This window comes from Maniola jurtina, chromosome 17, assembly GCF_905333055.1.
Source record: "Maniola jurtina chromosome 17, ilManJurt1.1, whole genome shotgun sequence".
Taxonomy (NCBI): Eukaryota; Metazoa; Arthropoda; class Insecta; order Lepidoptera; family Nymphalidae; genus Maniola; species Maniola jurtina.
Genome location: NC_060045.1, coordinates 5,272,108 through 5,296,469, shown reverse-complemented (window position 1 = coordinate 5,296,469; position 24,362 = coordinate 5,272,108). Strand labels below are relative to the sequence as shown.

Below are 24,362 nucleotides of genomic sequence, written 5' to 3'. Positions count from 1 at the left end.
GTCCGTCTGTCTATCAGTGGGACGTATCTCGTGCACCATAATAGGTAGAGACTTGAAATTTTCACATAATACCTATGTATTCCTATTCCCAGTATAATTAATATAACAAATAGTAAGAATTTCAAAATGACTGCTATGAAAATTAAAAAGTGTTATTTCTTATACGATGGTACGGAACCCTTCATGTGCGACCGACTCGTACTTGACCGATTTGTTGGCAGGACAGGACAAGACAAGGTGTTTTTTTAATTTTTTAATAACGACATAGTTTTTTCTGATTTCAAGATCCAAAACACTGCCAAGCTGCAACTCACACTCGATAGAATTGCTTACAAACATTGTACCGTCACTCCAGTAGGTAATATTGTAGTTTTCGTCATCTGCCGTCAAATTATCGTAATTATAAACCACGGGCCCACTCGAAACCTCTCAGGTTGCTGTCCAAATATACGTTAGGGTCCGTTACGATTCTTACAGTCAAAAGAATTCCATCCAGAGTCGGGCCCCATATCTATTCTTTTCTACCCCTACCTTAAGATGACTTTACTTCAAACAAAAAATAATCTTATTGCAATTGAATAAGATTCGTTTTAATATTGACTGATTGCGGTAATATTATTGAAAGTCGAGTGTCTAGCAAAGAAAATCGTCGATAAACAAAGGTATAGTTAAATTAATGCCCTACATCTTAGCCCTGCATCCGTATAAACAGGGTGCCCTAATAACTATTTAACTGTATTTTTTTTAAGTAGGCCTTCATGCGAAATTGGGACGGGTCAACTATGTTTTTATACCTATATATTAATGAAGAAGAAACGGACTGGCTGAAATACCAATGTACCAGCTCAAGTCTTAAATTCTAGGTCTAAAAACTTAAGGTTTGGCGTGGTACGATTCCTATATAACTACTTACTAATAAATTATTACTGAAACGTAATGAATGAATGAATTACTGAAATGACTAATAAATGATTTTCTAAAATTTCACTCGAGTGAAATTATCCGTCTGTCTCTATGAATGTATGTCGTTACCTATGCATTCACGCATTGTTCATCCGATTGAAACTTTTTACAGTCGTTGTTGGGACTTGTGGGACGGTTTGACACACATCAATGTACAACAAATAGCGCGTGATTCACTTTGAAATGCATGCCGAACATTAACTAATTATTAATTTTAAAAAATATCAGTTCAAAAACAGAACACCATGTACATCGCAAAACAATACAAAAACTTGATAAAGTCCTTGAAATTATAAAGGCAGACATTTGTGCTAAGTCGCGGCCGGGAATCGAATCCACTTTCACGTCAATTGTTCCTACCCCCGGGCTAGGACAAAGGATGTCCTGATAAAAATCATATTCGATAACAGTTCATTTGCTAAGTTCGTTTATTTCATGCGAAAGCTTGAGAACCTTGTATTGGACTTTATTATTTGTGTTGATATTTTACTAGCAGATGCCTGTAAGTTTATTCGCAAATTTTTTTACAAAGTAATATTTTGAGTAGGTACTTCCAGTGGCGAAGGGTGCAGATCTGAAAAAGGGAAGCCGGACCAAAAAAAGTTCTGACCTAACAGAATATCAGCACCGTCGTCACTGATGTTTCTATGGTGCTTAAAGACCCAATTTTACCATTAATAATATAAAAAGCACTGACATTTTGAAAACCTCTGTGGCTTTGAAAAAAATCTTTTAATGTAGCTGTGAGATACATCCATGCTTGCTTGCTTTATTAAATACGACCCATAACCCACACGGAATTGAAAACTATAATTATTTTAGTCTTTAGTTTAACACATACCTACACTAAACAAACTGAAACTAAATCACCGTTAACTTACACTTATTAGGTAGTTATTAAAAATCACTAACCCAATTTATTATAATATCAAAATCAAAGAATCACTAAACTTTAAATTCAAGCAGGCATGTATGTTTCACGTAGGTAAACGAATGTATTAAATCACCCTTAAAAACAAAATATTAAAATAGTAGTATAAATAAAAATTTTAATTTGGAGGTACGATAAGCCGGTGAGCATCGGCTTATGAACCATATTTATCTGACCTGTCAGAGAGACGAATTCGTATTCGTTCCGGGGCCACTTTAATTGGAGGTTCCATATTGGCGACCCGTAGAGTGAGACAGACTTAGTTCGCTTCACAGGGAAATGAAAGAGATGGAATGCTAAGTAGTAAGCCGGGATGGTTACGGGTTATCGAAGCTATTTTCTATTGATGATAGATTTTCCCTGACACTTATATAAATTTTTGGGCGTCTTTGGTACGGTAGCATAATTCACTCTGGTAGCCTGCATGATAATAATCGAACTTTTGCCCTACATTTGTCACTAAGTACGTAGTGAGTGCGTTATATTATGCGAATTCTTAAAGGGAAGCCGATTGGAATCGGGTTACATGGACATTTCGCCACTGGTACTTACCCACCTGTTTTTCTTGGAATACTTATAAAAAGGAAAAGTAACCAATTATGAATAATATTGGAAAAACAAAATATTCAGTTTAAATACCCAAAAGCTCCATGTCTGTTTTGCTATTTAAAATGGTATTTCATATTGGAACAGGTTCCCTTTTTAACCGACTTCCAAAAAAGCAGGAGGAATCTTTTTTAGTTACATTGTTCCTTACTTAGTTTCACTATTCATTATGTTAGGAAGATGCCTATTTCAATACGGTCTATACCATGTTATCGACTCTCCCAAATAGTATTATTTAGTACCTTTAAATCGATTATAATTTTATGTCATTACAAGCAGCATGTCATTATCTATAGCTAATGAATCAGCAGAGGTAGTATACAGTTTACTAGATTTTGTAATACCTACTTACTATATCTTAATAATGTACAATTAATCTAATTTCAAAGCGAAACGGAACAAACCGTTAACCCACAATTTCACGCAAAGCCAGATACAAAGGGTTACGCCGTATTTTTTACCCTTTCGCTCCGTTTTTTTATGTCTCATTTTTTTTGGGTAAAAACTCCGTATCTGTGAGTTTTTTTAAGGTTTTTTTTATGTAAAATTTGTACATGCTTTTGTGACAAATTTCGCACGGTTCGTTATAACAATCGGGTGTCAGAGTTATTTGAATACAATCCTAATTTCGGTTTTCTAACCCTTCAGATGGTTTTGATAACGGTGCTATCTCTAAAAAATGTCTTCTTCTGTCTTTATAAAGATGTCAAAGGGGTTGATTAAGGGTTAACACCTTCCTTGACCTCTGACACAAGGGTTGGCTTTTTTGTGGAATTTGTGAATCCTACAAGATAGGCTTAATCAACTCCTATTGTTACATCGAATAGAAGATTTTCTGTGAACTTTTTCAAAATTAATCAAAAATTTATTACTTGCCCTCAACATGCCCTCAACGATATATTTGAGTCAAATGTTAAATGTTCAAATAAAATTTAACCTTTAGAAAAATAACGTAAATCCGAAATTGTGTTTCTTTATTGGTATGTTCTTCAATGACGCTATAACGGTGTAACATCAACATTATTTTTTCATAACTAAGTTATAGGAAAGTTGCATAGGCTACTACTTTTTATCACGTAAAATCAGAGAGCTCCCACAGGATTTTATAAACCGAAATTTAGACAAACTTAAGAATAATAACCCGGAGACAAACGACGTCGTATACTTACATCATATTCTAGTATGATACTTAAATAAATAAAACTTAAGAAGGAAAACCAGTAGAGCTGCTAAACCTATGTTGTCATCGCGTTCATTTATAAAACGCTATTCATTTTTCTAAAGTCTTGCACAACATTATTCAGCAATAAAATGTATATTTTTAACTGAGCTTGAATCACAGAAATCCAAATAATACTATACTATTATATCTATGACTTGAATTATTCATTTAACTCGAAATTGGTACAAGGACAAGATTTCCGTGCTCATACATTGACTGAACAAACAACATAGATATTACATGCACTAATTGTAAGAACACCTACTGTGTACCATAGGTGTTCCATTTAACATTTTTAATTCAACAACGCAAAGCGTTACCAACCTTATTTTTCATTTGCTTAGAGTTTAATCTTAAGTTTTATGGTGGACAATAAACGGTATAGCCACAGGGCGTATCTGTTTTGTCAAAGTAGTCATGTGAATAATTCTGTCCAAATCCTTTTAGTGATTATCATTTAAATGACAATAAAAGTCAAGATGTAAGGGGATTTAACAAAGAACTGAACATAATAATCTTTTGTACATGGTAGAGCTATTGTTTGTGATCAGATTTATAACTCTATCGACCCTAAGTACTGAATGTAAATATTTCTTCTTAACTACTTATATTGCAGACTAGGTATCAAAATAATGAAAAATTGAAACTCTTCCTTGGTATATACCTGAATATAGACACTAACGGCACGACGTGACTACGCCTGGGTTATATAGATAGGTATACATAGCATATAGTCCATGTCCATCTGGAATAATGTACCTTCCAAATAGTGAGAAAAATTCAAATAGGTGCAAAGGTTTCGGAGATTACCCTCCACTTATAAACAAACTCAGAACATTCTTACTCTCTATTTATTTGTAAAAAGATAAAGCTGGAACCTGATATTAATGGAACCTCATACATTGTGCAATTCGAAGATAATATTTACTTAACGTCTTCTAAAAATCCTTACAAATCCTACATAACAATAATATAGTCAACAAGTGTAAATTAAAAATTTATAACACCCCCGAACAAGTGAAGGTTACAGTAACTAGAAAAAAGCTGTTAACTTTCAAACGGCTGAACCGATTTTCTTGGATTATAGCTAAGAACACTCGATCAAGCCACCTATCAAACAAAAAAATAAATAATTAAAATCGGTTCATTAGTTTAGGAGCTACGATGCCACAGACAGGTACACACGTCAAAGACTTATAACACCCCTCTTTTTGGGTCGGGGGTTAAAAATAATCTATAATAACATGATGCTAATTATTATTCGTAATACTAATCATAAGCTTGTTGTGACTTAGTTACAATGTAGATTATGTACCAAATGCAATTACTGAAGATACTACAAAGTTAACTGAGAAAAGATTACATAAGTTGTACACAAGGAAACCTTTGCTTTCACTCCCACTTATTCTCGGCGCAAAAGTCAAAGGCTGGGGTAGTTACCCTACCTTCAGCAGACACTTACCGACCCATATAGGCGCATATCTGCTTCTCTAAAGGTTTGTTCTCACCAGACTTAAGTACATACCTACTTACTTATAGGTTGCGGCTGACTCTCAGGGGCTAATTTTCTGTCAGCTTACCAAACCAAGAACGCAATTGCACCGGGTGTATAGTTATTCTTCTGAATTCTGTGCTTCAACTATGAAGATCGTCATTTGTCAACAATTTTGTACAAAAAATCTGAACATACCTACCTACAACAGTACAACACCCTTTCAAATGTTAAAAGATTATATTTATTGATATTCGTTCGACATACGAGTAGATAAAATCGTATTACAAAGTATAATACTATCGAAAATGCGCGTCAGAATGACAAATCCCATTTTTTTTTAAATTGATTAAAAAAAATGAAAATGAGATAAGCCAGGTAAGCTCAGGTTTTTGTCTGGACCAAAAGGAAAAAAGGCACCTCAAATCTGGCATATTTACACATTTGCACAGTGACAGTTTTAAAATATACGCCTAGTGTCACCACACCCTTACCCCATATAGGCGCATATCTGAAACGTCCCTTAGAAAACTGCTTTTAAGAGGCCGAGTGGAGAGCGCTGTCGCGATCGGCTTCACTGCTCACCCTGGCGACAGTAAAAAATATGAGCATCCTCCCTTTACCCACCCACCCTCTGCGCCATCTTGAAAAACTTTGTCACTTGTAGCCGCAAATCGATCTGTGTCTACGACGTAGCGCGCGTAGGCGGTTTCGAGGGAGTTTTTATGATCTATGTGCCATCATAAGGCCAGATTTTATTTTACACGGTGCATGGGCAGTTTTGTACATTTGGACCCAGATGGAGCTCGGACGTAGCACGGTCTAACATGAATTACCTACTTCGTACAATGTCATACTCTCATACCACAAATCTCTGAAATATGGGGTATATTCAGAGACATGTGTTTATAATATAATGTGCTAGAATATTTTTCTATAGTACGATGACGGCTAGTTCAGTGCCCGGCAGGAAATATTGTACATCTACTGGTATCTTTAGAAAGAGATTTCGGCTTGGTAGAGCGTTGTCTCTGTCACTCATACCTATGTGACGTGTCGTCGGTCTCAATGACAGAGACAACTCGCTACGATACCGTTATTTCTTTCTAAAGTTCACTCTAAAATTTTATGGTTTTCCGAAGCAACAGAACTTTCTGCAATTTTTTGTCGTTTTACATTCTTAAAAGGCTTTGTATTAGCTGTAACACTCGGCATGTGCTACTTACTATACGCTTAAAAAATGTTTGTATTATTGCCTTTCTTATGAAACCAGTTTGGGACTCATTGGTTGGATGCTTTTAAAGTCTGATAACGAACGTAGATACACATTTTTTCTGTTTTATATATTAAAGTATCAATTATGAACACCAAACACGGAAAAGTCAACAGTGAGCAGATAAAGTGTATCTATGGATAATACACGTCGAGTCCGGAGCGAAGCAAATACCCCGCGGCCATGTTTGCCGCCAGTACCGACTGCAGTGTGAGAAAACAATGTAACTACCCCTTTAAAAAATCTATTTTTTTTATTTCTGCCTTATTTCTAAACAATATTATAAACTCTTATTTGTTAGACAAAATGTAAAAAATTTAAACACTAAAATATCGCTACTTAATGAAATTATTTTGCAAAATATCTCTTATGAGGCTGTAAAGTAAGGATTATAGTTTTTTCCTAGGAATAGATTTTCTCATTATTACATTAACAACAAGTGAATTAAGGTAAGTACATAATAATTAATATGTATTTTCTTTGATATTTTTCAACTGTCAAATCGGTATTTTTAACCCCCGACCCAAAAAGAGGGGTGTTATAAGTTTGACGTGTGTATCTGTGTATCCGTGTACGATGCCACCATCGTAGCTCCTAAACTAATAAACCGATTTGATTTTTTTTTTTTTTTTGAAAGTAACCTTTTCGTATAACGTAACGTAACGTATTCTTTATAACGTAGACCCCCAACTAAGGTTGGGGTCTACGTTATAAAGAATGATGGTTAAGTGAGTCAGTCAGTCAGTTTCTCCTTATATATATAAATGTATAGATAGATAGTTATCAATATTCTCATAAACGAGTCACAAAAAATCCACCTTGAAAAATTACTTGCAAACGTCAGTTATTCATTCCTTCAAGTTGGGTCTCAGGGGGAAATGTACACAAATCCGGTTGTAGGTACTTGAAATTAATTTCATAGAGCCTCCGGGCAGGGGGAGGAGGGGGGAGCATCCCGTCCCCTGGCTGTGGTCGCAGACACGTGCTAGGATAATCATATTTTAGTAACCGCCTCGGGCGAAAATAGATTGTGATTGAATAAGCAAATTTTTTGTACCGAGAACTGTAGTGAATACTTTGTTTACTTGGTACTTGGTGAGTAATTAGATACTTGGTATCGAGCTTTTTTAGGGTTACGTAGGAAAACTGGAAACCCTAATCGTTTCTACCAGTGTGTCTGCCCGTCTGTCTGATTGTAACAACCGTTCTGAAAATATAAAGTAAGAGTCGAAAAAAAAATTGGTTTATTCCCCCGAGGAATACCTCATTGAATGGGTGGGTATATTAAAATCCTTAGTAGGTTCCTTTTCCAGTTTTTAAATAAAACTGCTATTACAAACAGACAACATGGCTACCGAACTCTATCTTAAGACCCTATGGGCGTTGGTTCCACGATTTTGGTTTTTATTTTAACTAGGTACTAATTAATTGATCAATTGGTTTTTTCCTCCAAAATCAGAATATTCAATACCTAGTCAATACTTACATACAATCGCTTTTATTAATGTAATGTAATACTTAGTACATAATAGAAAACAGAATATTATCATTCTTCGGTAACGCACTCTGGAAAACGACAAAGAGGGGTTTAAAACAAAAAGAACAAAAGGTCAAAACAATAGTCACAGTTTAATGTGAGAGTTCACAGCCATTATGTTTGAATATGGGAAGACTCTTGTGCAGATGAAATCATTCAAATTGAAGCTATTCTTTATTTTACCAAAGCGTTTATTAATATTTTATAATCGCCATTCATTGTTGAGTGTCTCTATAACATTGGACCCATGAATGAAGCCTGTGTTTATAATAATTGTAATACTATTTCATAGTGGTATTTATGTACATACAGAATATCCTTTATCTAAGAAGATCAAAGTTAAAATCAAAAATAAAGAATGGTTGAAGAATTACAATCGTACAATGAATTAGGTCAACGTAAAAGGTGCTATTGAGTCTTTTATTTTTATTTTTTTCTGAGACTTAGCGTTGTCCCACCTAAGTGGTGTCCGCTTCTCTACTTTTTAAAAGGTAGGTAAGTACTAATAAGTATTCTGTGATTTAAAACTAATAATTAGGTAGTAGTAGTATTGTACGAACTTGTGAAGTTACATCAAGTAGCGTTCATAAAAGGTGCAAAGATAAAACATTCAAGAAGTCGCAGTAAGCCGCTGGAGACGTACAAGCGCCACAAAACTCTAAAGTGAGAAAATTCCCTCCAAAAACCCAGTTCACAAACTGAGATGACGCCGACGACAAACCCTGTCTCCATCAATGACTAGTGCACCTTTACCATAATTCATCGCAAAAAAACTGGAATATCTTATCTAAGATTGTACAATAGAAAATATTCCATGGATTCGTCGATTCGTCATATAGTCGTAGCGTTACATTAAATTATTATAGATGCCGATCCACACGCATCATATCTAAACACGCGGATCATATTAAATCAGAAATAGCTATCCAATCAGTGGATGCATGCTTCAATGCTTTTACGCAGTTGTTATGGCTGCGGCTGCGTGGACAGATTTGGAATGAGGGTCCATTTGATATTAAAACTTATTTTTAATACATGTATAGTTGTTTTTAGCATACTCACAGATATGGATATTTACAAGTACGCTGGATAAGGTATGCGGCGTTTATCTTCTAACATGGACGTAGCTTAGAGACTTTCACTAAAACTCTTCACTAAAGGCTGCCATGGGTTACCTCTAAAGGATACCTACGCACTTTAAAAGCAACCGAGACTTACACTTCAGAAAACACAGGAAAACATTCATAAGCTTGTATGCCAGAGACTATACCAGAAAGAAATGTCTTCAGAAACAAGCGCAAATAGCAAAGGAATGCGAATATTCTTTTTAGGTATAAATGCATAGATATTATTATGTAAACAAAATCATATACTCGTACTTATAAGTCCTCCTGAAAGAGATCAAAGAGTAGCAATACTCCACACATAGGATTTCATATACGTACCTACATGACGTAAACATCAATTTTCCACGTTGGAGACTTGTCAAAACGGATCCCATTCCCCTCCGAATTGATAAAATAGCTCGAGCCCACAAATACGGTAAAACGATATAAAAATCTACAAAAGGCTGTGCCCTCAACGACTCTCAACCTAAACGCTTTAACTATGTCCCAACCCCATACTTCAGGATTGCTCACTCCACTTGTCTCCAAAGATCCGTGAATATTTTATTGGATTCTATCTCCAATGACGAGGGGTAAAGAGGCCAACTTTGCGCGCACGGGTCGAGATAATGATGGCACTTGAGCCGGTGGTTTTGGTATTGCTTCTAATTGGTGGTGGCCCTCATGCAAAACTGTTGCACGCGCCACCCCTATGTACAACATACAAATGCTAAAGTGTATGTTTAAATGCGTTACTTTACATGGATCGCGTACATATCCCTTGATCTATAGGGAACCGACATAAAAAAGAGCTACTTATAAACTTTACGCATACTTATACTTATATGAAAATCCAGATAAGCAAAGTTTATAGACAAATTCCTACGTATATGAGTGCGACACTCATGAACGTAGTGGTACAGACCACAGACTACATAGGTCGATACATGCGCGGTGCTTACGCACTTTTGGGTCTAATGAAACCTACGAACATGTTTCAAAACATGACTGCTCGTCACCAGTCTATTGAAGTCGTTGACTTTACGTCGCGTAAACTGTCGTAGTACAATTTGTATCGCAAAGTAAAACGTATTGCCGTAGAAAGTATTGACGATTGACACTTCTAGCTGACTTCAACTGACTCCAGCCTCTAGCTATGAGCTTTCATTTTTTTAATTCATTCAAAAATTACGCAATGGAAACCATACCTATTAAGTGAAGATTTTGAAGACAACGCGTAAACGTTTTGTAATACAAGAAGATGTACTTATGCACTATGCTAGCCCTAAGTTCTAACTACAAGCCCGCTCCGCAAGGTGAAAACCTAGTGAGTCTATCATTTACGAGGCTATGATTTTCCATACTCTCCCTTACTACACCATAAACTTCAAGGAAAGAAATACGATACTGATATTAAAATCTCCTCGATACGTTTCCATAATAAACGGATCGTGGATCGATTCTCTTCCCGGTCGTTCGTATGTCATTAATGGTCGTCGTAAACCGCGGGCGCGGGTCGGTGCGATCGGAATGCGTGTAGAGGCACGCACGACGACAATAAACTCACTCTTGTATAAGGCAGCTGACTAAGATCAGACAAGACACTTTTGTCTCGCAACACTTGTCTTGTCGACTTGTCGCCTGCGTGCACACACTTGGCGCAAAGACAATATGACATTCCTCAAGTATACTTCTAGCCAAAAATGATCTTTCTAATTTTATGATATTATATGCTTGAGGTCTTGGGAGTTCCCAGCCAGGGCTTTGGTAGTGGGTCATCTCGTGTTCCAGGACTTGAAACTATCGAGGCTTCCCAAACGCTGTATTATGTTTTTGTTAAAGGTAAGTAGGTAAGTAGTAAAAGGAAAAGATGACTGACTGATTGATCTATCATCGTACAGCCCAAACCAACTGGATTGAACGGGTAGAAAGGCATGCAGGTAGCAATTATGACCTAGACATCCACAAAGGGGTAAAATAGGGGTTTGAAATTTGTGTAGACGAAGTCGCGGGCATGAGCTAGTTCAATATAAATTTCTGGCGGCGGAACTCGCGTCCTCATTCTTCTTGGCGTCGCGCTTTTTATACCCACTCCAAATACTGTGGTTCTTGCTAGCAAAAACAACGGTGATATCCTAGGACCTAGTGGTTAATGCGAGTACGTCGGCTTGAACTCCGGACTCCCTACGAATTTCTATTCGAATTTCAATTTTTAAGAAATATCACTTGCTGAACGGTTAACAGGACTCTCTCCGTCACTTACTCCATACAATCGTAGTTCCCATTTCATTTGAATATTAAGCAACCCAAGTCCATGAAATTTTGCAGACATAGTCTAGAAACTAATATCTGTGTCTGTGGTGTTTTAGATTTTTCTAATAATATGTAGTTTTAAAATTACAGGGGCTCAAAGATTTGTATTTTTCTTTAAAAAAAGGCCCAACTTTGTGCTCGTTTTTCTAGACAATGGAGCAATTTAATGAAATTTGGAAAAACCACAGACCTAGAAAATTTAATGAATATTATGTAGTAAAAAAATTATCGTTATATATTTTATATTGTTATAATTGTGTGGGAACTACGAAAACCAGAAATTACACCCAGAAATCTTGAAAATTTCGTGCTGTCTCGATTTGTGCAAGCGGGGTGGTGAAGTGCGGGGGACGACACGTGAAACTGACAGAAACTGACAGTCTAAACACACGGGCCACATTTAGACTGCACCCAACTCCAAACTTGTCGATAGGTCTAACTAAATACACTGGTACATTTCAACTTGCGTTAGACGTATGCGTTACCTACTCAGACGTTGCCTGTAGATAAAAATATGTCTCATGTTTACTGGCAATAGCGCATGCATCAAACCCTGCAAGTTGCAACTCTCTTGCAACCTATTCCTCACGCAATACGCACAGCTTTAATATTATAATTTTTGACAATGTATACTATATGTAATGCCATATCACAGGTCACTCTCTGATTTATTGCTAACAATTTACTTCCAAATGCAAAGAAATCTAAGTGTGTTGAATTCACACTGCCCAATACCAGGACCTTAAATGACATAAGTTCATTGATAAATAATCATATGTTGAAAATAAAGGAGAACCCCGTGTTTCTCGGTATAATGTTAGATGCAAAGCTTCTATGGAACACCCACATATCAACACTTGATGGTAAACTCAGCTCTGCTGCTTACACTGTTAGAAAAATTCGACAGGTACTGACGTGGAAACTGCAAAAATTGTATATTTTGCCTATTTTCACTGTATTATGTCTTACGGACTCTTGCTATGAGATAAAGCGGTAGATATTGAAAAAAAAAATGTATTACAGAAAAGGACAGGACGTGCAATTTATAATTTAAAACCGCGCGCTGCCATACAATAAAAATATAAGGAAATAAGTACCTTATCTATTATCTTATAGTAGCTTTTAAATATATTTACAACTAGCTAATGCCCACAGCTTCGCTCGCGTGGATTTAGGTTTTTAAAAATCCCGATCCTTTCATTTCCCAGAACAAAAGTTGCCTCTCCGTAATAGCCCGTCCCCGGGATGCAACTTGTTTCTGTATCACGTAAGAATATTTAAACGGATGATCCTTTTCAAATCCCGAGGGATCACCAGGATTTAGGAATGCAATTTCTTACAGCATCCTATACCTTCAATATCAATTAATAATCGACACTTTTTAAATCCCATTAGCTTTAGTAGTCAGGTCCCCTGCAACATCAGGATTGAGGAGTTGGAATCCAAATTTTTTATTGAACAATGTCGCAAACTTTCTTTATCGATTAAAAAAACTACCCAAAATTACGCAGTTAGGTTACCTGCCAAATTTCATGGTTTTGAGTCAACGGGTACCCTAGAGGTTTTCTTGACACACACGACAGACAGACAGATAGACAACAAAGTGATCCTATAAGAGTTCCGTTTTTCATTTTGAGGTACGAAACCCTAGAAAACGTAGGAACGGCATTCCGAACCAGTGGTAAATTTGTCTGACCATCCAAAAACACTTTGAAGTTTACCTAAAAGTTTACAGGAATAAAAATTTATCATTGTATTCCATTCCATTTCATTCTATTCCATTCTGTTCAAAGATAAATAGATAGTAAAAATATTTGTCACCAAAACAATAATTTACGATACATCAACCAATATCAATTTTACTGATGACAATCTGACTATTACCAAAGTGAACGACTACTATAATATCTATTATATACGACTAACATAATATGTATTATAAATTGTGTGCCGTTTGCATTCTCACTAGGTTCTCATTAAGTTTGTTTTATTTGGTTAAACTTTCTGGCATTTATATTGTTATGACGTTTAATTGGCAAACAGTCTGTTTATTGGCTCAAACTCAAAAATTCAGCCAATCACAACAAAGAAAATATTGTAATAATGATTGATGCAGCTTTCTGTAATTGAAAACAAAATATTTGACATTAACTTGAATGTGACAGTGTTTTCCGAATAGGGTTGCCAGAGGCCCCGTATTTTACTGGTTACCCCGTATTTCGGGATACAGAAACCTGGCTGGCGAAATCAAACACTGACGTTATGTCCAGTAGAAAGAATATTTTCCTTTTGCGGCAATGCGTAGCCGAAACCCACTCGATATTGATCATGGTCGTAGCCAAGGCAGCGGGGCTTGGTTTGAGGATGTAAGCCTTTTTTTATACAAGTTAGCCCGTGACTTTAATCTTTTCTAGTGGTAAGTGATGATGCAGTCTAATTTCTTGGCCGTTAGGGCCATAGTAACCATATAACTAGCCATGACCGAAGCCTCCCATCAGACCAGAAATTTAGAAATGGCGACTGCGCCTGGGAATCCGTCAAAAACCTAAGCCTAAAATAATACTTACACTATTTCTTGCATTTGCTTACCAATTTTTTTTGGAAATATATCAAACATTCCGCGCTCACTTCACTCGCGCTTTGAATTTGTATTACTTGGCGTAAACTCCGCAATTTCGTTTGCATGAATTTAGATTTTAAAAAATTCCGTGGGGGATTTTCCGGGCTAAAAAGCCGCCTAAAAAAAAATATCTGGGATGCAAGTTACCTCTGAATAGTAAGTACCAAAATTTTGGTAAAGAAGATGGGCCGTGAAAGGGTAGATAGGCAAATAGATATACTGTCGTATTCGTAATATTAGTATGGATAGGAAGCTTTAAAAATATAATCTTGCTATGGCTAAACTCGTTTCCCTTTCACTTTAATTTTTTCTGTATTGAACCAAAAACACTTACGCTCACTGCGCTCGCGCTTTTTTATTGTTGTATTTTATCTCACTGACAAATTGAAAGGCGAAATTCCACTAACCAGGTAATTAGCCCATAAAGTTGAGCGAATGTTTTTTTCCTCATGACAGGATTCAGTTCCGGCCCTGATAAAACCTCTCCCGCAATCGATTCCTGGCTACGGCCATAGTATTGATACTGTGAAGGTGGAATTACAAATTAAATGTAATTTTAAGTTAAAATGAAAAGATTGTATGCATGAAATGTATAACATTTTGCTTTACAAAACTTAAGAGTTTTTAAAAGCTATTTAAATAAATAAATCTTTTATTTAAAACCACATTGCAAACACAGTTCACCAATCAAGACACGGCAACATACGGAGAAAAAATACAAAACTTACAAATAAACTAAAATATCTAAATAGGCTTTCCATGCATTTCAGAGAGAACCACCGCCTATTTCTTTAAATACTTCAAATTTTCAAATTTCTTCAAATCTAAACCCCGTATTTTTGATGGTGGTAGCCTGTAAATCAAAAAGAGGCAGGTGGCAACCCTACTACTTCCTAGACAGAATTTAAAAATTGTTTTCATTACTCGGTATGCCTACTGCCATAGTGTGACAGAAAGTGTGACGGTAGTTGTGACCTCTGATTGGCCGACTCTCTTTCACTATTTGCTAAAATTGATGATTGCAACAACAATTTTTTCTTTTTTGTAATCGAAAACAAAACACGGACGTCAAACAGGTTGACTAATTGCAATCATTTCTGACCGGCTAACATTGTTCCGCTAGTGGCTCAAACTCACTGTCGCAGCAAGAACATGGTAAATTCAGCCAATCACAGCAATTTCAATTGGTTATCACAAATGTACCGATCTAGGAACCGAGAATGCACGAACCAGGGCAGATAGAGATAAGAACAATAATATCATACGTAGGAAATCGACGGGGGATCGTTGACAACGATAGCCTTAAAGAAAACATCGTGTTTTAACACATCGATGGTTTTAACATTCTCAAGGATAATTATGTGAACTATGTCAATCCGCATATTATGGCCAACGTGGTGGATTATGCTCTAAACCCTTCTCTAAACCCGTGCTCAGTAATGAGCCGGCATCGGGGGAGATGATAATCATGATACCTAAAAAAAGAAGCTTTCTTAAAGCGAGATTTATTCAGAAGTGGCCGCATAGTATCCGCTGTGTATAACTAACCCATTAACTATATGATTTCTATGGAGGAGACATGACGTGTGCGCGCTCTCTCTATCACTTGCTACATAATAGGCTTAGACTAATAACGCCTATATGATATAATAAATGCGTAATAATTCTATGATAATAGGCATAAACCTTCACTAATGGTACTCTAAAAATATGTATACGGAACTTCCGCTATAAATGAGACCCTGCATTTTAGCACTTACTTGAATAGAACTCCTATTCATAGAAACAAGTCTCCGACTCTTGACCCATATGTATTTAATTCAAGAAACTTTCAGCAATCTAAATATAAATATGAAGCTTTGCCCATAACTTTATCTGACTTTGCTTAGTAGATTTAAATTTTCCTGCCCGGAAATCTTGAAATGCCTTGGAAGCTATGTCCTGCCCCATTGGTTTATTGGTTTATTTGTTTGTTATTCAATTATGTCGCAATCGACGTGATTTTTTATAAGGGTGATAGTTAAAGACCTAGAGAAGGAAATAGGCTTTTAAAGTTCCAGAAAATTGTAGAATTATTCGGGGATTTTTAAGAACCTAAACCCACGGGGATGTAGTCGCTGGCATCAGCTAGTAATTAAATAAAAGTAAGTATCAAAGAATTAAAAAAATACGTACCCCCACGTATCCAATTTTTAAAACTTGATAGTCAACGATCAGTTCTGGAATCCAGTATAAATCCAGCACTTCACCGAACTGAAGACCGACTCGCGCGGCTACGGCCATTTGTATGACCACTAACAAATCAAAATTTTCTTTCGAACTTCACCTACTTATCTTCAAGATATGGAAAAAAAATGATAATGCTATCTATCATTGAACCGAATAATGTCTATCTGCCTTTACCTATCTATTTAATTATCTATAGGTATATTATGTACATATAAAACAGTCTTGTCTTGACTGACTGACTGATCTAAACCGCAGGGGTTAGAAACTTGAAATTTAGATAGTAGGCACCTTTTATGACGTAGGCGCTTATTAAGAAAGGATTTTAGAAATTCCATTAAATAGGGGATAAGAGTTTACATGAAAATCCGTCATTTTTCAAATTCTAACCCTGAAAAGTGGTATTTAAGCTTTTGATTAAAAGTATAGAAATACGTGTTTAAGGATTTTAAAAATTCCACACCTTAACCGATTCTCCAAAAATTGTACTCTAGCGAAACCGGAGCGCGTCAACTAGTCTTTATACAAAAGACTTGCAGCAGTTGCAGCTTTCAAAATATCAAGCAAGGAATCATTGCAACGGTCTCAATGTACTAGTTAGGTAGGTACTCTTATTGCCTGTTACGCATAGATTATACAGGTAGCACATAACTTTCTTTTCAAAATTCCACTTGCTAGAGATATTATGAGATCATACTGTACTGTTTTAAAATCACAATCAATTATAATTTATCGAGAGAGATTTTAGAGCCTCAATAGCTCAACCGGTAAAGGAGTGGACTGAAAACCGAAAGGTCGACGGTTCAAACCCCGCCCGTTGCACTATTGTCGTACCTACTCCTAGCACACGCCTGACGCTTAGTTGGAGAGGAAAGGGGAACATTAGTCATTAAACATGGCTAATATTCTTTATTAAAAAAATAAAAATTATCGATATCGAAAACCTGCATCCGTTGCAACGACAATCTTTGAACGGAAATACTTATTTACTGATTAATTATTATTGTCATACGAATAGGTAACTATTTTATCAAATTTAAGTGGATAGAATCAGCAATATCCAGATTTTGCTGATTCTATCGAGTACACACAAGATATAAATTTGTAAAGATAACGATTTATCGTTAGTAAATACTTATTTAATTTTTAAAAATGACGTTGCAGATATTTTTAACCCAAAAATATACTTGCCGCACGATAGGAAACACGAGCAAAACCACGTAAATAAGTTAGTAGAAAATCACAATAAGATAGCAATTGTCCGAATTATCTTGACTGATAAATACGTAGATGATCAATGTTATGTCTAAATTGATAGTAAAATGTTATACCTATGATAATTATTATCACACTAATCACACTAATATTATAAAGGCGAAAGTTTGTATGTGTGTGTGTGTGTGTGTGTGTGTATGTTTGTTACTCCTTCACGCAAAAACTACTGGACGGATTGGGCTGAAATTTAGAATGGAGATAGATAATATCCTGGATTAGTACATAGGCTAGGTACTTTTTATCCCGGAAAATCAAAGAGTTCCCAAGGGATTTTAAAAAAAACCTACATCCACGCGAACGAAGTCGCGGGCATCAGTTAGTCTAAAATAAATCTGCGTGCAAATTCCTTGATGTTGGTATAAAATATTATTGGTATCTAATAAAATTTTACTGCTCTCTTTTATTTCTACTCTTCTTTATCTATTTTTCGATATTCTGTCTAAAAGACAGAAAGGCTGACTTGTTTTTTGCGCAAAGGATCAGCCTGGCTGATCAGGGCGTAAAGGCAACTAGTATTTTTGTGCACCATTCTACGCGTACACGATTTGTACAATAATTGGATATTCTAGGCTAGCTTTAAAATGTATTGTAACATTTTTAATTCTTAAAAGTGTTTACTTAAAACTATCCTTAAAAATAATAATATAACAACAAAAATTTATTATTTTTGTGGGCACCTTTCAACTAGCTTTTCTGATTGACAAGGATAAAGACATTTTATTAACCCCCGACCCAAAAAGAGGGGTGTTATAAGTTTGACGTGCGTATCTGTGTATCTGTCTGTGGCATCGTAGCTCCTAAACTAATAAACCGATTTTAATTTAGTTTTTTTATTTGAAAGGTGGCTTGATCGAGAGTGTTCTCAGCTATAATCCAAGAAAATTGGTTCAGTCGTTTGAAAGTTATCAGCTCTTTTCTAGTTACTGTAAGCTTCACTTGTCGGGGGTGTTATAAATTTTTAATTTGCACTTGTACTATTTTAATAATTTATTAATTACCAGCGTTTTCGTCGTTATTTGCTGTCGGGTCGCCATTTCTTTCACCTCCTGAAAAAGAGAAAAATGTTGTTTAGCTTACTGTTTGAACCACAATTATTGATGAGTTAAGATATTTTTACCAGTGTAATTAATTTTTTTTCTAGGTATCTATCTATCTTCTAACCAATAAAGTAAGTATCCACTCAATTTCTATTTCTAGTAAGCTTGCATTCATTCACCCTACAATGTAAGACAACAACTTTAAACAAACAATTAACTGGTGATTGTCTGAAGTACTGGCACAGACCAGCACTGAAGAGGGTTCTTTATTGCGTTGCAAATTGATCTAATTACTAATTGCGTGCACGCATCCCCCAAGAATTATCTAATTTTGTATAACACGGTTTAGAAAAGCTAGAAACATTATTCGCACGGTTGGTAGCCCTACTTGAACGTCTTGGGGTTTCGTGTAAATAATCTATCGCCATGAGTAGGATAGAATAGAATTGGCTTCATTAAGTAGTTGAACCAAAACATATAAAACCCAACATTAACTTAACCAGCGTAACATGTGTCGTGTGGTGATTTTCACCATATTTTAAAAATGATTGATAATCAAGTTTGTCGGTGATTTCCAGAATAATGCTCATTGACTTTTAGCAGATGTGGTGGCCTTACATTTATTTACTTTCCTTCGCGAAATGTGAAGCTGAGTTTCTGAAGTTATTAGGTATTTTAAAACGGAATTCTACATGCAGATTTTATTAACGAATTAAATAGAAATGCAATAATTACGAATAAATAGTGCCATTTTATAATTTGTCCATAAGATTGACACCCAAAAATATCAACATCTTGTTCATTACAACGCATTAACAGTTTTTTTTAGAAAATATAAAATTACTGATAACGCCCTCGTCACTCGGTAATGTTATAACACCCCACAAGCCAACGCGGGATAATTACGACCCATGCGCTAGTCTATCAAAACATCTTGACTAGCAACGGTACACGAACACCTTTCCACCTACTTACAGTCCCAATAATAGTCCAGACACGCGACAGGACACCGGAACAAAGGCGAATGCACTACAGTCATCATTACCAAACCGAAGAAAAAGAAGTCAGGCCCAGCTGCCTTCCTACTTCCTCTCCATACAAAACTGTGTAATACAAGATGTTCGCATTGTATGGCGGTTTATTTTAGAGCTCATTCATTACGGCACTCAATTTGGCGCGTGTTCTTATCTGTGTGCTTAGTATGAGATTTGACATCGAACTAACGTTGATAGAATACGTGATTCGAAATATAAATAACTTCAGTATAAAATTGACCTGAAGTTCCTTGATTTGAGGTCAAAAATTCAGTAGCAACGGTTTAAATACGAAACGTTCCCGTTTGGAGTGCTGGCTGATTAAAAGAAGGCTGTTAAGACAAAACATATACAATTTATAATGTAAGTTTCTTAACGGGTTCATCTAAATACCTGCCACCTGATTTATCGATATTTTGGCCCAGTTGCAAAATAAGCCTAAAATCACCACTTACCACCAGGTGGGATTGCAGTTAAGGGCAAACTTGTATCTGAAGAAATGAAAATGTCATCAGGCTGTTAAGGTCCATTTTACTTTAACACTGATGTGTTTCGATACTCGTATTCTATCAACGTTGTTAAGATCTTATACTAAACCTACTGTTTGTGTGTTCATAAACTGAATATATTTTGTCGAGTCTGTGTGCGTGGAGGCGAGCAGACGCGTGCCGACGCGGTATTTTCTATGATAAGCGGAAACGGGTTGGAAATCATATTTTGAGGGATAGACCGCTTTACTGTTCTATTGAAATATCGCACTATGGCGTCATGATGTTGCCATAACTAATTTGTCAATTAAAAAAATTAAAAAAAATCAACATAGTTTATCCAAGCAAATTTCTAATTTAAGTTAATTCTTAATGCGTATTTAAATATTAACGTTGAATTAAGTAAATCTTGAAATTCATCAAGTAAGTAACCATCTATGAAAACGGAATGTTTGATTCGAGAGTATCTATATCTACATTCTGATTTTTACAAGAGGAGCCCCCTCGAGGGCTGAAAAGAGTTTCTTACTGATTCTTTTCGGTAGGAGAGGAATTCCAAACCAGTGGTAGATGCATTTTAACGATCCAAAAGTGCTTGCCTACTTGTAAAATTGTATTTGAATAAAAAAATATTCACAATCTTATTCTACTCTTCACTTCATTCGCTGTACCAATATCCCCAACAAAAATATCGGACTTTGACGAGCATTGTTAGAAAATTACTTAAGTACTTCTTCTTTTCTATAATGAATATTGCTTTTTTGCCCCTCAAGCGCATAAGCTGCTTTAATCAATGTCGATTTACAAGTAAAACGACGATTAAAAATTCATATCAAAAAATTCACTAAAGCTGAGGTCAATAAAACTGCGTTCATTAGAAACCAGTTTCAAGATGGTCGAAGAGGTCGCCATCTGCCGAGGGCGGCGCGCGGCGTCTTCCGCTGCATTGTGAAGGTACACCCGTCTTGCGCACGCGCCGCCGTTGCAATTCTATGCTGATCTTTAGGGTAACCTCCGGTTTTATAGGGTCAATCCGCCTGCCTCAATACCAGGTCACAGAACTCGTAATGTGATAAGGAAACGCTTAGTTTCTTTTTAATTTAGCCTAGAATGTTAATTTCTCACTGAATTTCAGTATAACACGCCACCGTCCAAACTAGGGAATGTAACGCGTATTTCACCCGTTTTTTTTTAAATTCCATTACAAGTTAGGCCTTGACTGCGGTCTAACCTGGTCCACTTCCATATCAGACTGCATATATAGCAGTGAAGTCGCAGTCTGATATGGAAGCGGGCTAACTTAGAACGGACTAAGTATGGTAGTTTTATTAAAGTCATAGCCCTTATCGGTTTTTTCAAGCATCGGAACGTTAAATCCAGTGATAAGATGACAACTAGCTATGGCAGAAACCTCCCACAAGGCCAGACCAGAAATAACTTACAAAATTATAAATACCTAAATTTCCCCTGCCGAGAATCGAACCTGGGACCGCCCAGTTATAGGGCCACAGCGCTCACCACTGCGCCAAAGAGGTAGTCAAAAAAATTACGCGTACCTATTCCACCAGTTTGTTTAATATTAGAAGCGTATTGCTAGCTAATAAATGGTTTTAACCCTCAAATGTCGACTGGTGTCATTCGGACCCTTGTTTGCACGGAAGCTAAGCCACTGTAACGGTGTTTGAACTCACAAATTTATGTTTGTCGTTACTGTGCTGTCACAAATCTACTTATCTACCAGGACCACGCCTTGGATAATATGAGTTTTAGTTCGGTGGACATCTGCGAGATTCATTATTCTTTCACGGAATTAGGCTTACTCTAACTAAGGTCATTCATGGCTTAAGTTTTTTTTTACTTCACTCATATCCATATCCATACTAATATTATAAATGAGAAAGTGTGTTTGTTTTTTGGTTTGTCCTTCAATCACGCCCCAACAGAGCTATTGATCGACGTGATTTTTCGCATGAGTATAGTTGATTGAGGCCCTGAAGAGTGGCATAAGCTACTTTTTAATTTTTTCCCGAACTTTCGTCAAACTCGCCCAAACTCGAAATCAAGTAAGTAATTGACAGCATTCTACCTAAAATACAAATATGAATTGAAAGATTTTTATTCAAATAAACTTTCATAAATGCTTTTGAATTCCCTTCGTAGCGAGTAGACCAGCAAGAAACTAATAGTTTAATTATCCTGATTTACCTGAAAGTAAAAAATTTCTATCCTTCGTAAAAATTTCAAGATAAAGGATTGTAGAGCAACTCTATCTAAAGTCCAATTCAAAATCATTTTATAGACGCAATTAGAAGACCAACTGAAACCATAACAACATTAACAACTATGTTGTATTATACAATACGAAAGCACATAATATCGCACTCACACACACTCAGATGGGTATTTATCATTGATATCTACTATTAGTAGGTACGCTGGATCTGCAGTTGCAGCAACTTGTTTTTTGCCATTTTGGCGCTGATAGCAGCATCAGCAGTGGGTGTCATGTGAACGTACTCTGAACTAAGTCAAGACAAAGACACAAAGTGTTAATTTTAATTCCGGGCGCTTCGAATCGACAAAAAATAACTTTCGTTATGGCTCACCTCTTCCAGCGTACTTGTATAAGACCATTTCAGTGGTATTTATAGTATCGGAGGTACGGGCATTGTCCATTGTGTCGACGCCTTGGCCATTGTTTCCGTAAGCCAGCCGCATCGATCCACGTACATATATGTATGTATACATACACTGTTATGTGCTTCTGAGAGTTTAGCCTCTTGGAATATTAACAAGTAGGAGATGCTTTCCTTTTTAATGATCAGTTTATGCTTGGTCCTTGGTTAATAATCAAAAAGATTAAGATGTGATGGAAATGCAGCGATTTAATAAATTTGCTACATCTCCATAGCACTTATTGGTTTCTTGTTGGAATCATACTTACTGAATTTTAATAAACTGCTCTATTGGTCTGAAAAATATTACAGTAAAATGATGATCTTGTTTTAACTTATTTATAAGAATTGTACTGATAACAAAATAGTCCCTCAAGATACTATTTAACACATACATAGCACAAAATATCATCTGAATTCAAAACACAGACACGGCACTAGACCCTAAGATCCATAGGCTTTCCTAGTTTAGGAACCAAGACTCCATTAAATTATGTGTAAGGAAATAAACATTCATATTCATGTAGAAAACGAAACTTGAACACGTAGCTTACGTTAGTCCTGCATATCTGTATCATACGTTCTCCTAAATCCCAGAGCAAGAAATACTGCGCACGGCAAAAATTTAATATACTCGGAAGAATAAATCGTCATATTGGTGTAATTCGTGTAATAGCCTTGTAGCTGTCATTTGAGCATTGTAAATCCACTGCGCTGATGCAGTGGAGGCCGGAATTCGCGTTTCGTCGCCAAATTAGATGATTTATTGTCATCTCGGATCAAGCAGCAATAACTGAACGCGGCCAAGTACCACACGGGTCGTTTTATACCTATTCGTATTTTACGGTTATAGGTGACATTAAAATACACACTTCATAGAATTTCTATTTTGATGTACCTACCTGTACCTACCGAATGCATAGTGATATTTTAAATGCGAATTTTTTTTTTGTGTCAGTCTCTCTGAAATATTAAACTTTTTGCTTGATTAAATGATTGTACGACGGCGTTGTAGGTGACGTGTTTATTTGGTGAAGGCTTAAGATCGACTTCTTATTACCAACTAACAGTAATTATGATAAAATCTTATAAGCTATTGTCTTAAAGATATTTCTTAATCTAACCTACATAATTTTGTATCGCCTTTTGTTCAAATTCAACTCGTAAGCTACCTACATATTACATCTCTGTCTGCGTTTACCTTTCTATAACTCGTCCAGCTCTATTCCTAGGACCTAGAAGCTGAAATTTTGCATAGAGTTCCCTCAGTGTCAACAAGGAATTGAGCTTGATTTTGAGCGAAGCTAAGGACTATCACTAGTTTGTTATAAAATTATTAACATAAATTTTTAGGAAGGTAGAGTTGACGCTTACGCCCAGTTAGGCTCCGATAACAATTTAAATCTGGATGTTATTAAAGATTTGGACCACAAAATCGCGTAGAGCAGGGGCCAAACGAGAAATTTTGCGACATTCCTACAGAGAGTGAAGCTATGAGTTATCGCTAGTTTGTCATAAAATTGTTAACATAATAATTATGTATTCGTAAGAAGGTAGAGTTGAC

At 36.1% G+C, this 24,362-nt stretch overlaps 1 protein-coding gene and 1 long non-coding RNA gene across 3 annotated transcripts in view; one reads left to right on the top strand and one right to left on the bottom strand.

Annotated features, from left to right (window-relative positions):
• Positions 1 to 24,362, bottom strand: part of LOC123873763 (histone-lysine N-methyltransferase MECOM-like) — a 144,335-nt gene that overhangs the window by 81,328 nt on the left and 38,645 nt on the right. For both annotated transcript variants that reach the window (XM_045918782.1, XM_045918783.1), the window contains exon 2: positions 18,563 to 18,610. In XM_045918782.1, the coding sequence (XP_045774738.1) occupies positions 18,563 to 18,610 (48 nt within the window). The remainder of the gene's footprint in view (positions 1 to 18,562; positions 18,611 to 24,362) is intronic.
• Positions 1,922 to 23,597, top strand: LOC123873779. Its single transcript, XR_006797750.1, has 4 exons — positions 1,922 to 2,438; positions 4,767 to 4,768; positions 14,278 to 14,287; positions 23,586 to 23,597. It is a non-coding gene; the product is annotated as an uncharacterized LOC123873779 (long non-coding RNA).